This window comes from Mastigoproctus giganteus, chromosome 2, assembly GCF_048544385.1.
Source record: "Mastigoproctus giganteus isolate SK-2022 chromosome 2, ASM4854438v1, whole genome shotgun sequence".
Lineage (NCBI taxonomy): Eukaryota > Metazoa > Arthropoda > Arachnida > Uropygi > Thelyphonidae > Mastigoproctus > Mastigoproctus giganteus.
This window is the reverse complement of record NC_143576.1, coordinates 168,948,466-168,966,702: the sequence shown is the minus strand read 5'-3', so window position 1 is coordinate 168,966,702 and position 18,237 is coordinate 168,948,466. Positions and strand designations below refer to the sequence as shown.

At 37.4% G+C, this 18,237-nt stretch overlaps 1 protein-coding gene across 2 annotated transcripts in view; it reads left to right on the top strand.

The window, feature by feature from the left end:
• The window catches only part of LOC150089734 (choline O-acetyltransferase-like), a 176,286-nt gene that overhangs the window by 117,332 nt on the left and 40,717 nt on the right, over positions 1-18,237 (top strand). For both annotated transcript variants that reach the window (XM_090389632.1, XM_090389630.1), the window contains 2 exons: positions 11,012-11,130; positions 17,756-17,809. In XM_090389632.1, the coding sequence (XP_090245758.1) occupies positions 11,012-11,130; positions 17,756-17,809 (173 nt within the window). The remainder of the gene's footprint in view (positions 1-11,011; positions 11,131-17,755; positions 17,810-18,237) is intronic.

Genomic DNA, 18,237 nt, shown 5'->3' with positions numbered 1-18,237 from the left:
AAAAGTGCGTAACCTTTTTAAGTCATTCTGAAGCACCATGCCATTTACCTAACTTTAAATTATCAATAAACTTTGAAAGCTTGCACTGTATATTCTCATTAATCTCACTGAAGAAAATCAGAAACCAGAATGACTGAACACAGAACCTTGAGTGATCCCACTCGCCGCTTTAGTCCAATCTGAAGAATGTCCATTAATTGCCACCTACTATAAAATGTTGTATTGGCCATTTCTGTTTACTTTCACTGAGCCAGCCCCTGATCCACTAAAGGTCTTTCCTGTAATCCTGGTACGTACCAGTTTATACAGAGGCTTCTGGTGAGGAACCGACTGAAAGGCATTACTAAACTCTAAATTAAATACAAAATATCAAATTGTTTATAGCGCCCAAATGAGAGAGAGAGAGAGAGAAAGAAAAAAAATCTTTATCAAATCTTTATTAAAGAAATATATGCATAAAATGACGTTGCATTATACCAGAAACGCCGAAAGGCCAGATTAAGTTTTTGAGTTGTTTCTCTGCATTCTTAAAGAATGAATCTCCAACAATTTGGATCCACAGCAATATAAATTACAAAATAGCTTAAATAATAATTTTGTGTCTCCTTCACGACCCAGGTTATAGCAATGAATCACTCGATACATGGTATGATGGATCGGTGGTACTCAATCCCGAGGGATCCAAGTAATGCGAACTCGTAAAGATAGAATAAACAACAACAATTTCATTTTAATAAAACACACTGCTAAATATGAAAGCATCATTAAATTGCTATCTTCTTATAAGATTTGCAATAAGAACTAAGATTCAAAAATGACACCATCCTGGAAGTAGAGTGGAGTGGAGAGTATTTATATTAAAGTAGTAGCAGCAGAATAATAATTTGCGATATGAAGAGTTGTCTCCGATACAGAACATCCGACGGTGCAAATCCCACGCTAATGATGACATTAATATCGTTTTCGCAGGAAATAAATTAACAAAAAAAGTTTTCTTTAATGGATTGCAAGTGGTGGGGGGAGGAGAGGCTTTGACTGACCTTAAAAGCTTTTCAGGGACCAAAGAGACATATGCTGAAAATATGATATCGATTGAACTTTTTCTTATTAAGAAATGTCTAAACATCCAATAAAATACTTCTTTTCTTAAAATTAATTCGTTTTCGGTTTCTGTAATTGAAGTGAAAAGTAAATCTGATTATCTTCTTATCAATTAATTAAGATTATAATTTTATAGAACAACACTTAATAAGACTCTGTAGTTTATGTTCTCTAAACTTAGCCGTTCAGAGCAATAATATTTATTGCTCTTTCCGCATGTACTTTTAAGTCTCTCTCTCTCTCTCTCTCTCTCTCTCTCTCTCTCTCTCTCTCTCTCTCTCTCTTGTATATATCTGTTCACAAGGTTCACCATGTTCACGAGTTTGCATAATAATACAGCGAAGCATGCAAGGGATGGAGTGACAAATCTTTCTATATGAACCAAATATAAGATTTCATTGAAAATCCGTCCATTGGGAATCCCTCTGTTACAAGCGGATGGATGGATGGATGGATGGATGGATGGATGGATGGATGGATGGATGGATGGACGGTGTTGATGGCAGTAATAAATGCTAAGCGCCTAAAAATTAATATTTATCACCAACTTTTATTATAAGATAGAAAATACGCACGGAAAGTACCAACGAAAATTATTAAGCTTGGTGATGAAGGAGTTGCCTCACAGTCAAGTTCTTCTTTTAAAAAAGTTCTGAATGTCTCGAATCTTTAAATTGCTAAATGAGAGAGAGAAAAAAAATCTTTATCGAAATTCAAACCATAAAGCTCTTCTTGATACCAACCACAGATAAGCCGAATAAATAATCTTAACATAGTCTTATGTGTACTAAGTGTATTTGGAAAAATTACACAAACAGTGATACCTTCGATGTAGTATAGTGGTCTGCGCACTTATAAAGTCAGATTTGAACCCAGGCCTCTCGTTTAGAGAGGTCTACGTTAAAATCCCATCGGAAAATCATGAATCCCTTATAGGTTCTTTCAATACGGGCTGCAGTTAGATGGTCTGAGAGAGAAGTGCAGGATATTCTCCTTTTCGCCTCAATCCAGTTGTACCGTAAGAGGAAAGGCAAATGTGGCTCGCTAATCCTACCACAAACAGCTCATATTGGAACGTATAAATACGTACATACAATGGTTCATTCTTCTGTTTTTGGAAGGGTGGAGAGGGACTTTCCTTCTCAATCTCAATTTTGCGCTGTCTTCTCTACTCAAGTAAGATAATAATAATAATAATATAGTGAATGACAACTTGTTATATTACATTGTACGTGCCAACACACACACACTACTTTCCCTCCCTTGGATGCTTGATTGACAGACCGTTTACAGCGACTCCCATCGGGATGAAATACTATTAAATCTAAATACCTCTCTAATTAATCATCTCGGCTAGCACTGTTGTAATTCAACACGGGTCTCCTGACGACTGACATTAATCCCCCTACACAACGTCCGACCAGAAGTTCTCGTGGGGTGGACAGCTCAATAAATTGCGCGTGATAGGAGGTAGTATTAGACGGGCTTTTCATTACCTGCAGTTCGTTAATTTACCGTTCCCGGAGCCAGATTTAGCTGCAACCAAAGAGTGGCTTAATTTTCAGGCATCCTATGATCGGTCTCTCCCCCGCTGGTATGACAGAAAATCCTGGAAGGACAAACACGCGCACCGGGTAATGCAGCGTGGAGTTTCGGGACAAATTACTTTAATTAAGAAGATGTATCCATTATTAGAAGACAAGTTTGATGCTTAGCCGCTCAGATCATTTTTCCAGTCGAAGTCTGTTGGATTAAAATAGTTTCTTAAAACCAGAATGTCTGCAGCACAGCGAATGATTGGGTGGAGTCGCTCTGTAGATCGCATTACTCACAGAGAATGAGAAACTATGTACGTTAGCCTAATGAGCGCTGTTTTTATCTTTCTCTTTTACTTTATTTTTCATCCCTCTTCTCTCTTTCACACACAAATATACGATAACTGCGATTATCCCTTCTTTTTTTTTGAGAGGGAACCCTCTTATGTGAGTAGGGTCCAGCGTTATCCCGAGGTTTCTCAACTAGATCGCAAACAAACTACGCAAACCTACCCATATTTGTATTTCTGAATTAAATCTAAGTATTTTATGGTTGGTTTATCTTTATGAGAAGGCACAAAGAAACTAGAAAAAAATCGAAGACAAATCTTACGACCACTCCTACAGCGATTAACTAGAAACTGAAAGAAAAAGTGAACAAAAAAAAATCTTTGTTTATTTGCTCTTTCAGATGAAGAGAACCCTACCAGTTCATAATTTTAATATATAAATACCTCCTTTTGCAATGGAGTTGGTAAATGTGAGACCTTTTTTTTTTTCCTAATATGGATTAAATGTAAAGTTTTCTAAGAATATAATCAACTAGTTTATTAGACGGGGTGGTTATATCAGAAATGAATGACAATCGAAGATCTGTTTATTCATAAACTCGCTGACACATAGATGATGCATCCTTTGTTCACAGTACATTTTAAAAGTGAACAATGTCCACAAACAAGAAAGAATTTTGTCTTTCTCGAGCGTCGAAGACTGTACGTCAATACAACGAGAAAAGTTTCCTTTTAGATGCAATCAAAAGATTCATTATGGAACATGAAAGCGAAGGCGATTGGTCTTTTCATTTTTCAAGGCATCAAATCTTCCCAAGCCCAAAGGCAGCAGAAGCAAAGCTCCCTTCGCTCTAGTTTCTCCTGTTTTACAATGCAGGTATTGATCGCTCGGTCTTAGATTGACACCTGGAGCTCGCATCCGATTGGTTGTTGAAGATGTCTTCGATTGGCTGCCCACTTTCTTCTCAGACCTCTCTGAAGTGTCGTTCATTTTCTTAAACTGAAATTTTCTCTCTGGAATTGAAATGCAGGGGAAGGTTATAGGCGTTTTCATGGGCGGGTGATATTTCCGTGAAGCTACAGAGTAGAGCTAATCGGAAATACCACAAAGATCTTGAATGGCAAGTTTTTATACTAAAGTTGGTAGGATAAAATCGTCAAAAACATTTTGGATTACTTCCTGGTTTTTTTTTTTTTTTTTTTTTTGTAAAAAGAAGAGGATCAAGAAAAGTTTATTTATAAGGCAATCTTATCAAAAGATCTTCTAGAATCCATACAAATTATTTGGTCACTCTTTAAACACGTCATTAATAAAACATGTGCTTTAAAGTATGAGAAAAACGTTCGGAAATCTAAAAATGGTTATAAAGTATTTTATGAATAATATTTAATAATTTAAAACGGAGACTATTTTAAAATAGTCTGAATATTTAATAATTTAAAAAGGAGCTTGCAGAAGAAAAATCCATTAAACTCTAAGCCCGATTAATTCGTCAACAGTGTAAAGCAAGCCCGTAAAATTTCTCGTAGATTGGACTGATCCCAGTTCTTTTTCACGCGGTGCGAAGGGACCCCATCATATTCACTGTCTGCGAGGAGACGTTAATGAGAGATCATATAAATTCGTCATGGATTGTATCAATATCGGTCGGGTGTCAAAGTAGAAGTCAAACAATTCTTCAGTGCAGCTAACAGTTCTCCATAAATACACAGAAAGTTCAACTACGTCCTGTGCATTTCTTGTTGGATTTTCTTTTAGCAACCAACTCACCTGAAAGTATCCATCATTGCTAGAAAAGAAAAGCTTTGATGCTTTGATGGGTCGCATCGAGTTTTCACTACAATGAGCATTCTTTAACGCTCTGTCTAACATGAAAAATGGGCCATAAATAAAATAAAGGGGACGTATCTATACCATGGCAGAACATTCCCACTAATTTGTACTATCAGGGTGGCACATGTGGTGAACCTCATTGACTTACGGGGATTGATGAAAAAGTAAAATATCCAGATTCGTCTGTCCTCAACCCTTTTTCTAGGTGTGCAAAGAATATTTTCGGCGATCTTTGTGCAACCTTTCTTTTTCTATTTATAACTGGTGTGAGATGGTTTTTTGGGTAATATACTGGGCTATCAAACCACAAAATCAATATGGATATGACCTTGACGGAAAGGGAGAGCGAGATGTGATAGATGCAGCGTAGATTCATGTTTTATTCTAAATGTAGTACGGTCCAAAGGATGAAGCAGTTTGAAGATTTCTACCTTGATGTTCTTTGTTAGTGTTTTATAGGTGCTTCCCTTTGGGAAGATGACCTTGGATATTACGGTAATTATTATGGATTACGAAGTAACAAAACTAAACATCCACTTGCCCATTAAATGGAATGCCTTCAGGGACTTAATTCTGGAGGATACTAGGCTTGTCATTCCAACTAAGAAGTATTGTTCAAGGTTTGGGCCTAAATGGATGTCAGATGAATTAATGAGGCTCGTGGCAGAGAAGAAAAATGTATGGGATAAGAGGCGGATTTAACGGCGAGCGCACCGGATGCGCGCCCAGGGCCCCGACTTCTTAAGGGCCCACGCAAAACCCCAACAAATCAGTTGAACATATTAGTTCAACTAATATGTTCAACTATTAGTTCAAAACTTTGTTATTATTAATATGCTGTTATTAATTATATTATACATATATTATATTCAAATTTTATTGGAAATAAAACATTAATAGTACATAATATTTTTTATTTATTTTAAAAAATGGTTAACATGTATTTTTATTTTCCCTGTCTCTCTCTTTTTTTAAGGGGCCCAATATTTTCTTCTGCGTCCGGGGCCTCAACCGACCTTAATCCGCTGCTGTATGGGATGCATATAAAGTATCAGGTGACACAGAAGCCTATGGGAGATATAAACTAGTCTGTAATCAAGTCACAAAGGAGGTTAGGCAGGCGAAGGCAGATTACGAGAAATCTTTGGCAAAGGATGCAAAGAAAACTCTAACAGGGAGCTAAAATGATTTTGAAATAACTGAGAGCAAAGTGAAGGAGAAATTGGCACCTGGAGTGGCGGGATCTATCCAGTTATATTAAAGGAGGCAGCAAAGGAAGTAAGCAAATCCTTAGCCATAATTATGAGAGCTTCCTTGGACTCAGGGGGGGGGTCCCATGGACTGGCGATGTGCAAATGTATCCCCAATTCACAAAGGGGGTTCAAAAGATGACATAAATAACTATAGACGTGTTAGTTTAACTTGTATTCCGGGTAAAATAATGGAGTCACTGATTAAAGATGCATTGCAGGATCACCTAGACAAGACCGCAGCAATAATTAAGACACAGCATGGGTTTGTTAAGGGAAAGTCTTGTCTGACAAATTTGATAGGATATTATGATGTGGTTACAAAGAAACTGAATGCCAAAAATAATGTTGATATCATATACTTGGATTTCGGGAAAGCTTTTGATACTGTTGCACATGGAAGACTGCTGTACAAATTGGAGCAGAATGGTATTACGAGTAGTTGCTACAATGGATAAAAGGATGGTTGAGTGGGAGACGACAGAGAGTGGTAATCAAATTCACTAATAACATTTGTCCACTGCTCTTCGTGGACAAATGTTATTAGTGAAGTTCCCCATTGTTGTTTTGTATATTTATCAATAATATTGATGAAGGTACATCAGGTTTAATGTCCAAGTTTGCAGATGATACAAAGGTTGGCAGGGTTGTTAACGACAGTAAAGACAGTATGCTACTCCAACTGGATCTAGATAAGTTAGGCAAATGAGCTAAGAAGTGGCAACTGTAGTTTAACATTGACAAATGCAAAGTACTGCATATGGGTAGCAATAACGGAAGAGAAACGTACCAACTGTGTGGTACTACACTCAGGGAAGTGAAAAAGACCTGGGGGTAATTGTGCAGTCGAATATGAAGTTCGCTGAGCAGTGCAAACGGGCTGCCATAGCAGATCATGGAGTCTTGTCAATGATATTAGAATATATAAATTTGCTAGCAGGGACAGGGACAGGTCTGGAGGTCTCATTTTAGGAATTATGTAGAGTTGCTAGAACGAGTACAAAGAAGGGCAACAAAATTGGTGAGGGGAACGAAGGGTGCTCTTACCAAGAAAGGCTTAATTTCTGCAAATTGCAGCGCCTGGAGAACCTGGAGCTTCAATCAGATCGACTGCGAGATGATCTGATTGAGGTGTACAAGGCCTTGAATGGGATAAGCAAGCTGAATGCTGATGGGATTCTTCCTCTTGCTCAGTTTCAAATTGAGGAAAGACAGTTGTAGGATAGATGTACGGAAATTTGCCTTTAGCCAGCGGGTGGTTGATTGGTGGAAGAGACTTCCATCTTTTGTTGTGGAAGTTGATAGCCTAAAGAAATTTAAGACTGAGCTGAACAGGCATTCGGAACGAATGGAGGGTTTTTTTTTTTTTTTTTTTTTGGCTGACGCTGCATAAGCTTGTTTTCTTGCATCGTATGTCTCTACTAATGCTAATGCTAATTCTTTGAAATTTGCACGTACCTCTGTTTCTTACGTTTCGTTTTATTAAGGAGTGTTTTCAGTATAGTACGTATAATAACGCTGTCTTTTATCATCCATAATTCGTATTTTGATGCGATATCGCAATACATGGATATACGCTATAGCAAAAGTTTCCAATGATAATCTCAGTGGATTTGTTTATGGGGAAGACAGCATTTTCAAACACTCGCTTACGTGCAACTACTGATCTATTCCACAGACTGTTATATTGGTTGCGTGGATTTAATGTACATTCATTGAAATTTATCACACATGGAACCAGTACCAGGTTCATCAGCACTCCACTAACAAAAAGGTCTTCCATAGACCACCGAGTTATTGAAAGTGTCGGCATGAAATTACGTGAGGGTGACATTAGGTTTAGGGAAATAATTAGAGCGGAGGGTATCTTGTAAAAAAAAAAAGAAAATTCGAGGTCCAGAATTCAGTTAAAGTTGAGGGCAACATTTTAGAGCGGTGTACCTTGAAATGAATTTCTTAGTTTATCCAAAAATATCATTATTCTTAAGAATAAGACCATTCTCAAAGAAGAATGTTATCATATGAGTTCTTTTATTTTATAGCAGCTGTAATGGTACAATTAAAATATTTTCTTTTTTGGAAAACAAAGGCATTCTAATCTACACCGATCTGATAGAAGACATCCCAATAATGATCATCCCATAAATGGAATGCTGTAACTCTAATAAACAGTCTTCTTGCCAGGGCAATGCATCTCTCTCTCTCTCTCTCTCTCTCTCTGATATTGCCACTAAGAAGTATACACTTTTAGCTGTCCCTGATATTTGCGTTCGGTCTATTCTTTGTCTCGTGTCCTTCCCTTTGCCGCTCTGTTTGCCTGCAGCAAAACCGCCACGTTTCTGTCGACAGCAACTTTCATTATTACGCACCGCCCACACCCATTATTCGTTACTCGCCTCAGGGGTCATCATTCACGCGGTATTTCCGACGAGGGACCAGGTGTTCGGAGCTATCGGAATTCTCAGTAATGTCGAGTAACTCCTCCAGGGCCAGATGAGGTCCGTTCTGCCCGCAGATCAATTCGCTGTACTCAGAGCTCATCAATACTGTAAACAGGGCAAAAAAGAGGGAATGCTTTACTTGGTGCCGCATTGCGTCCCTTCTGCATAGGGGATCATGGGAAAGAAGAAGAGAAAGTGGGTGGGTGTTTGATTTTTTTTCCCCATTTGTGACGGCACTGCGTACTCCCTTGTTATCCTAATTAAAGTCTGTGTAAATGCAAATGTTGCTTACACTTCATCATTACAAAAGCGAAGAGCGCTGCACTTAATGCGCTCAGAGGAGACAATTCGTCTTCTAAGCATTCATGTTACTGCAGTGAAGGAGAATGTAGAATAAATATTTAATTCCAACCGAGTTTTTAAATTTGTTTTTTCCTCTTCTGATTCTTAACGAATTTCTTTCTCTTTGTATATATCCGTATACGAATTAATATATTTATACCAAACGTATTCAGATACATATTATAATGATTCTGCTTTCGAGCAAGCACATTTTCTGCCTGGTGTTATTAATTCTACGGTTTCGGCTTCATAATCTTTATAGTTGAAGATGACCAAACAAAATACAGTACTTTCAAAGTTTGGAAGATCTTGCATTGTCTGCTGCTTTAGGTGTTGAAGACATCCGCATATATTTTTTTTAAAAATTCAGTGCTGTAATACAACATCTGCACATTTGCCACAAACCTTTAAACATATTTAGCGTCAAATGGATTTTCTTGGATGTCATACCATCATGGATTGTTCAGACCATCAAGCCAGGAGAGTTATCAACTATTTCGCAGTGTCTATGAAAGATGAATTGCATAGTATATTGAAATCTTAGCTATACTGCATACCCGTTGATGATCGATGAAGGATCTATTAGAAGAAGCTACCTTGGTGGGTTAAGGTTTCATGTCACAACGGGTACGTGTTCTGCAAGTGTTATTAAGTTTTATCTGCTTTGTCGACGGACTTACCGGTCAAAGGAACACTTCAGTATCATGAAGACACGGGAATAATACATGGCTGCGTGTAGACATGTATTTCTTGCTGTGAATGGTGTCTGAAATGAAGTAGATCAATGTCAGAAGTTTAGGTTTGGATGGCATCAACATTACGTTAGATAATTGAGAGGACTTGGTATAGACCAAAAGCGTTGTATCTATACTATGCCACTGGAATAGTATTATTGGGCTTGCTGATGGAGAGTTCGCTCTTCATCAGCAACCAATATGTTTTAAGATAACATGGTATACCCGGCGCCAGCTTCCAGGAGGAATCCAGACATGTTACACTGACAATGCTCACTGGACAAAAAATTAGAAACTTTTTGCAAATTGGCGTCAACAGATAATTAACCGTACGGTATGTAACTATAAGTTGTCCCATGGTGTAATCACAAGTTCCTTGATATCAGATGAACACTATGCGCTTACCTGGGGCTTCTTAGTCGATCTGGTCATGAGGAATATAGGCGAATTTTTCGAATTTCGGAAAGGTGTCGTTGAAGTACGTTTAGCAGGAGCCACAATTCCGGAAACAGAATAAATCAGTAGTGTGTCGAAAGAAACGAACCAGCTCAAAAGCATATAATGAATGGACGAAAGGAGAATGCAGCTCTAAATAAAAGAAATTCGGCAGAAAGTCGGTATTCAAAGACGAGACCGCAGGCATTTAAAGCAAATTGTGCGTCAGAATAGAAGATCCGATTTGTTCAGCCAGAAAATGACTGAAAAATTCAAACATTTACAACCGAACTATGCGGTACGAGTTGAATAATCTGGGAATTGGTAGTCATGTGCCTATATGAAAGCCACTTCTTTCTGTTAAAGATCAGAATATTTCACTGCGGTGGTGCTGCCAAGGCACCACCGCAATGAAACCACACTGTTCCACAGTCCAGTGTTTCACTGGACTGTGGAACAGTGGCAAAATGATCATGTCGTCTGACACGTCTTAGTTTACACTTCTTTACATCAATGGTAGGGTGAAAGTGTGGGGTGAACCTTATAAAGTCATGCATTCAGATTGTCTTGTGTTCACTACTCAAGCTTCTAGAGGTGGCATCATTGTATTGGGTATGCTAGTACGGACTGAGTCACCTCATTCCGTTACAAGGTCATGTTACCTCCAGTGTCTTTCTGTCGCATTTGACCAACTTCACCCACCGATGCCATCTCTCTCTCTCTCTCTCTCTCTCTCTCATTAAAGGGACCGATGATTGTGATTATTTGTGTATGCCAATTTTATCAAACAGAAAAGAGCATGATTCTCTGATAGCAAAACTCCAGAAATATTTAATAGTAAGCTATGAGGCTCATAACTTTCTTTGTCACGATTAATACTTCCTTAACACAGTAATAGCTATTGGCGCCTTGCTATTCATATTTTTTGCGGGTACTAAATTTAAAAAAAAAAATCTTTTAATATTTTTTAAGGATTTTTATTACATTAAGAATTTTCGTATTTAAGATCGAATTATTTCTTATATGCAATATGTTCTTTCTCTTGACAGGCAATGGAGCTATGGTTAGATGACATGTACCTCAAAAACCCCTTACCACTCCCAGTTAATTCTAACCCCTACTTTCTCCTACCTAAACAGCAGTTTCGATCTACAACGGAACAACTGAGGTGAGCTTGTCTTGATATAAGACGGTAAATGTTGGAAGAATTTCTGTAAGTAAGATTCCACTATCAAACAAAAAGTTCCTTACATTTAGCTGATTCTCATATTTATTTTATGTGCTGGCTCCATTGGTGTCTTCGAGTTTTCTCTAGTGTCAATATTTTGGCTGAAATTGAAGGTCTCAAGCTTTTACTACATTTATATATATAACACAGGAGCGCTGTGATATATAATTTTTTTTTCTTTTTGCAGTTTGCCATGGCTGCCAAATGAAGGTGTAACTTATCTTTAGATTCGTTCTGCTACACTTATGCATATTTTATACGACCAAGCAAGACAAGTGTAACGTCTTTGGTGGTACCAAGTGGTGCAGCATACAAGATCTATTTTGAAATGCCTCTGGGTGACAAGACAAAGTGGGTACCTCATTTTATTTTCAATAGTTGCGGCTCAACATCAGAAAAACGGTTTCGTGGTAGTCGTAAGTGTATACCTTTTGCATTACTTCGATATTGAGGGAGCCCACACACCATCATGACTACTGCTACTTTTGTATGGTAGATAAACAAAGTTTAAAATGCCTGCGGATTGAAAAGATGTGTATCTCAAGCGTACCATCCTCTATCGTTGTAGTGTGATGCATTGAAGACCTTTCAATTCCCAACCCACCTTGCAAAAACAAGTCTTCGGAATTAGATAATGAATCTGGGGAACAGGATAATTGAGATTACAATTATCCTGTTTCATCATCCATGTAAAGTGCAGTACTTCCCGTGTTTTTACAAGACAACGCGTTTTACACTGTTGAACATTATTATGGTCATTTTGTTGCTCTTTATGAAGAAATTAATAACTTTCAAAATTCAGAAGAGTGAGGACTTTTCGTGAATATTTCAATAAAACTAAGGTTCCTTCCGGATTTGAAAGGTATATTCACCAAGTCCTCTTGCTTTCTCTGCTTCTGTGACAGCAAGGCAGTAGATCAGGTTAAAAGTGCTTTGCTTCTCAATATGAATATCCAACCATCGATTCTGGTGCGCACGCTGTTCATATTGAAGACTACAGAAATACGAGAGCCCACAGAAATTATCTCTTGGACTTTCAAGTCCCGAAGAACTAAGGTTCTGCCCCGGTTTGAAAGGTATATTCACCAAGTTCACTTGCTTTCTCCGCCTCTGAGACAGCAAGGCAGTAAATCAGTATTGAACGAACAGATTAGCCTGCCTAAACTTAGTTGCATCTTGGCGCACAAAATGCAGAAAACGATCCCTTGGATCCAAGGAAGAAAGTTTACTGGTCCATATCATGCTGAGACTCGTCAAGCAATTTGTTAAAGAATTTCATTCCCAAGGTGCTACCTTCAAGCATATGTAAGTTTCTAAAATTATGTGACCAAAAAGTGAAAGGTTGCATGCTTAAAAGTCGTTTCACCTTGTAGTGAATAGCCTTCTTGTTAACATTAAGAGTGAAAATTGCAAAAACCTAGTAGACAAATTGATTGAAAATTACGAAAAAATAGGATGCCGATTGTCAATAGAACTCCATTACTTGCACTCTTGCCTAGATGTTTTTCAGATGAAATCTGGGAGATGTCACTGAAGAACATGGGGAGAAATTACACTAAAATATACACTCAGTTGAATCTCTCTTCTTGGTATAAGTTCTCAGCCGCTATAAGATAAATATCAGATGTTTACAGAGACAAGTGATTGAAAGCAACTACGATGTTCAAGAAATACAGGCGCATTAAATGGTCAGGACTCGCAGCCTAGATGGCTTTGATTACTTTAAAACAAGTTGAAAGGACCCAAGAGATAATCGATGAAGAACAGAAGAATCACATTCCAACATCTAAGAAACAGATTATCAAAGTCATAAGCCAGTGCACAAGCGTGACTGTTACAGAGCGCCTTAAAATGTCGCGCATCTGTGCTCGGCTTCCACACGGTTTGACCACAAACAAAGCTACGCGAAAGCGTGTAGAAAAATGGTAACACGGTTTGAGAGACAGTGGAGAATTTCTTAGTCGCACAGTGACTTTTGACGAGACATGAGTCAATCATCATGATCCCAAAATATCTCACAAAACTGTTCATATTTATAGCACGTAACTTAAGGCAATTTTGCAACTACCAGACATGTGAAAACCTGCAACTATGGGACGATATTCTTGAACATACTCTCCTGCCATCTACCGGAAGTTTACCGGTACTTTATTGGTTTTACGTTGGCGCTGTCATTCCATGAAATAAGTGATCAGCCAGTGTATTGGGAATTATGTTGTTTAGAATGAGCGGAAGGATACATAGAATGACAATATTCTTGAAGTCTGCACTCCTAATGGGTTTGTGTGGGCCTAAGAACTGCTGCGAATGATTCTGCTTACTAGAAAATAGAAGAGGCATAATAATTATGTGTGAATGAAATAGTAGCCTTATTCAAATACTACGGGTATAACTATTGAGAGGTGATTAAAGTTAAAATAGCCTTAGAAAAACAAGTCTAAAGTGTTACTTAGTCTCGCAAATAGCACAGTGATTACAATCGCCCTCCTTCCGCATCGGGTGGGAAAGACCTGGGTTCGGATCCCATTAATAACGCATGGAATTTCTGTGGCATTTTTCACAACGTGGTTCACTTAGGATAGGATCTCGTAGTTTTCTCCCTTTCTGCTGGACAAAAAGCAAACTAATGGAAGAATATAAAGAATTGAAGACAATATACTAACGCCTCATAGCCTTAGTTACTTTGGCGCTTAACACAACCTAACTCTCACTTAAATGTCGTGTACCGAACTTGTCTAATTTTTTTCCTCCTATAAAGCGATTCTTTTCCTTTTCTTTTTTTTCTCTCTATTGTACAATTTCCTTTAACAGCTGTTGAGCCTTACAGTCAGAAACTTGGCATATTTTCAAACACTCCAGTAAACGCCAATGTTTTCTTTTTTAGTCTATTAAGCCTTCAGCTTTTTTAAAACTTACTGATCCAACAAAACTGTGCAGATCGCTGTTGGTTGTAGTGCTGCCATCTAGTGTCCAAACATGACGCTGTTTTTCGATTTTACAATAAATTGTGCGTATATTATACGTAATGATTATATAATTACTCAAACGTAATATTTGATACGTTATTTATTAATTAATTTTAGTATTAAGTTCATATTACTAATAATCACAACAGAAAGAGCAAAAGACTGCAGAGACTAAAGATAGCTGTATTCCCAAATATGCTTTCAAAACCTCTCATTAAAATTACATCAACTAAATGGATCTCAGTTCATATTAAACTGCCTTTAATTTATGGACTCGCTCTCTTAGACAAGTTTCGGCTGATATATGGTATTAAACTAAAGCACAGTTCGATTAAAGAATGAACAACAAACCGAAAAAAGACTTAATATTTTCGGCACCCTGAAATGATCAAAACCACAGTTTGTAAAAGTCCATTTGACGGACCATACCTCTTTTTCCACAGATCCCAGAAGAGCTGTTTACAAAGGAATCGATAAAGGCAGTTATACGTAATGATCCGACCTTCATAAACGTTTTTATACTCGCATGCAAATACCACAATGGGGAATGGAAAAGTAGCACGTTCCGCAAACAAAAGATTTTGGCCTTAACGTAATGGTTGAGACTGACAGAAATTGCAAATTCCACGCACAAAAGTTCTCCTTTGAGTGGAGAAATGTTTCTCACGCAGTCTGTATAGGATTAAGAATGCGTTCACTTCTGTTACTGAGAAGACAGTTGTTTTCTGATTAAAGAGAAACGAAATTAAAACTAATTACAGATTACGGTCCATTTCCCTCAACATAAAATGTTGAGAGAATTGATAATGGCTGCAATTTACCTTTATAAATTCAAAATTCACATTGAGCCTTTTTTAAGCATCATTAATTGGTGTCTGATAGTGCAGCAAAGTACAAAGTTTGTAAAGGTGTAAATAGTGTGAGTGTATAGTCATGTGTAAATTTCAGATCAAAAACAGAAATTTTTGGCTCAAAAATGCAAAGTTTTGATTGTTTTTATCTTCGAAATTACCTTATTTTAAAAATTATATTCCACTAATTAGCCTTAATCACCAAAAATTATAAGTGAAAATAGAAATGCTACGTAAAGTAAACAACTGCGTGCCAATCTGTCAAGGGATTTTAACAGGACAGCACCATTCCTGCATTAAACATGCTCTGATAGTTCATCTGGAATGCCAGACTATCAGAAAGATATTGGAGACAACATCCAGCCATAACAGAATGGTTCTTTATCCAGCACTCATTATTAGTTGCCACAATAATAAAAAACGTCACGATAATATCTATCTTGTCATCCTTTTAGTGATTTCTTATTTTATTTTGAAAAGAATAGAATAGATGGAATGTCAAATGTTTGACATTCTTAATGTTGTTGTGTTTGTATGGTTCGTTGTCGTAAGCTCAAATGAAATGATCTCTTTCTGATATTGTGCTTTCGTAACAGTTGTTGGCAATAAATGAAAAAAATATATATATTGAGGTTAGTAACCAAGAGTGGAGTGCAGCTTTGATATTATGAAGCCCTTATTGAAATCAGATGTACGATAATTTATGGGAAGGTTAAAATTCATCTTTTTCGTTTTCATTAATAGTGTTTGGGGAAAATTACTTGAAAGCTCTCGCGCTTTCTTCTTTATTTTTAAATTAATATTAGATGTGTTTTGCTGACTATGAGGCCCATCCCCTTATTTCGAGTTACATTCGGAATGAGATGCTACAGAAACCAAGATTTAATCGTGGGCTTGTAAGTTGGTTTTTTTAATTATTATTATTTATTTTTCAAAAGAAGGTGAATGAGATTACTTGTTTTGGAAATTTATACCCGTTGCAATGAGTCGATCTGCCAAGTTGATGATCTTAAGGCTCCCACCAGCAGCGAGCCTAATTTAACTCTTTTTTTTTTTTAGAAAGCCCAGCAGAAGTGCCAGACGAGTTGAACTGGTACTTTGCAATTATTTTTAAGGTTGAAATACTATCCGAACCCTGTGGGAACAGTGACAAGAAGTCACTGTTGTAAATAAAGCGGTACATCAATTTTGGAGAAGGATCTACTGAAGCTGAGTGAAATAGTTTTTCAGGAGTGGAAAGATCTAAGTTCCAGAAATGGATGGTGTACTGTACACTCTGTTATATTAAAAATGGCTGCGTGTGAGTACATCTTGTTGGGCTTGTTAATGAGATTATCGTTGCACTCCGGTTACGATCGCCCGAGCTTAAAAAACGATAATGTCTCTTCAATTTTCAAAGGAAGTGCGAAAGATGTGATGAGCAACTGTTGACTAGAAGTTTGACCTCAGTGTCGAAAAAAAAAATCATGGATTCTGTGATAATACGATATAACAGAAGACAATCCCCCGATAGGAATTGTACCATTAATGGGTCAAAGTATCAGTTCGTGATAAATCCATTCGAAATGATTCTTTCGTGACCAATCTAATTAATTATTATGCTGATACCATAAAACTGTGTGATTCAAGAAACAACTATGGCATTATTTATCTGACTTGGGAAATTTTAAAGCTTTTGATACTGTTCCTCATGAAAGACTATTATATAAACTGGAGCAAACTGAAATCACCTGTAAGATCCTTTGTTGGATAAAGGACTGATTAAACGGTAGGAGACAGACAACAGTCATAAATGGGCATTCAACCCTGTGGAAGTTCGTAAATGGACATTCCTCAGGGTTGACCAGTGTAACAAGTCTTTTTTCCTTCGTCAATGATATTGATGGCAGAAAGCAGGGAAAGCTGTCAAAATCTGATGAGGATTTAAGAGGCAGGAATGGTGAATTTATTCAAAATGACTTAGATGGGCTGCAAGAGTGAAAATGGCGACTAAAATGTAAATTTTTTGGCACCTGAGGAACAGAAATCCAGATAAGCTATGGGAAAAGGAGTTAAAAGCGGTTCATGACGAAAAATACTTAGGGGATTACTATTCAGTCAGACATGAAATTTTCAGTGCATTGTAAACAAGCGGCTAGGACAGTACACAGTGTCCTGTCTATATAAGACTTAGGTAAGTGAGGAAAATATGTCACTGTCCCTTTACATAAGACGATTGTGAGACTACTTCAGGGTGAAGAAAGACAGTTTTCTAAAAAGGGTTCAAATAAAGTCAACCAGATTCATGAGGTGTGCTAATCGATGTCCATATGAAGGATAGCTTAACAGGTCAGGAGATCAGCCCTACCCACGAGATGTTTATTTGTTAAATATATATTTTCTAATTTAAGAGGGTTACGCTTTGAACCTCCTTTCTAGTGCTTTGCACCCCCCCCCCCCAACCACCTTTCAGTACAGAACAATACAGTTGGAAAAAATTACCAATAATCTTTCATTCAGTTGCTCCTCTCATCTTGATAGGATTCAAACTCAGGACTTTTTCCACACGGCGATCACGGATCTACCATCTGTGAGGGTCAAGCAGCGGTGCGAAACAAACTATTATATACCCCTTCCCGCTAAGACCTCACACTTATTAATAGATGCTAAAGTTTTACTACCCAATGTTTAATTAGCAGTAACCATTACGATTATTTTCAATGATTTTAATTTGCCAACATTTGTTTATAATTGTTTCAATGTTTTCAGGTTTGCAGCCAAAGTGATTCTCTTCGCTCTGCGCTACAAACAAAAACTTGACAGGTAATAATTTATATTTCATTAGTAATTGGAAAAGAGTCGGTGGATTTTGGTTGGTGATTAGTATATTTCTTAAAAAGATATTTCACAACATGCACGGACAAGTTTTAACAGTTTAATAAAACTATGAGAGGGATTCAAATGAAAACAACACAAATTATACAAAAATTATTTGTTCAAAGAACAATGATACCTGGTTCTTCACGTAACTGAATTATGAAAATATAATTAAAATTATTCCCCATCTAATTGTCAAGTAAATTTATTGAACGGTTGCACGTAGATTATGTAACCTAATTATACAACTGAATACCATCACCCATTGGTACCTCAGAGGATATACTCACTCTTCTTCCTACACCAGGTGGAAAATGCCCCGGTTGGTATCTCGTCAACGACGCGAGGAATATTTTTGGGCTTTTTGCACAACA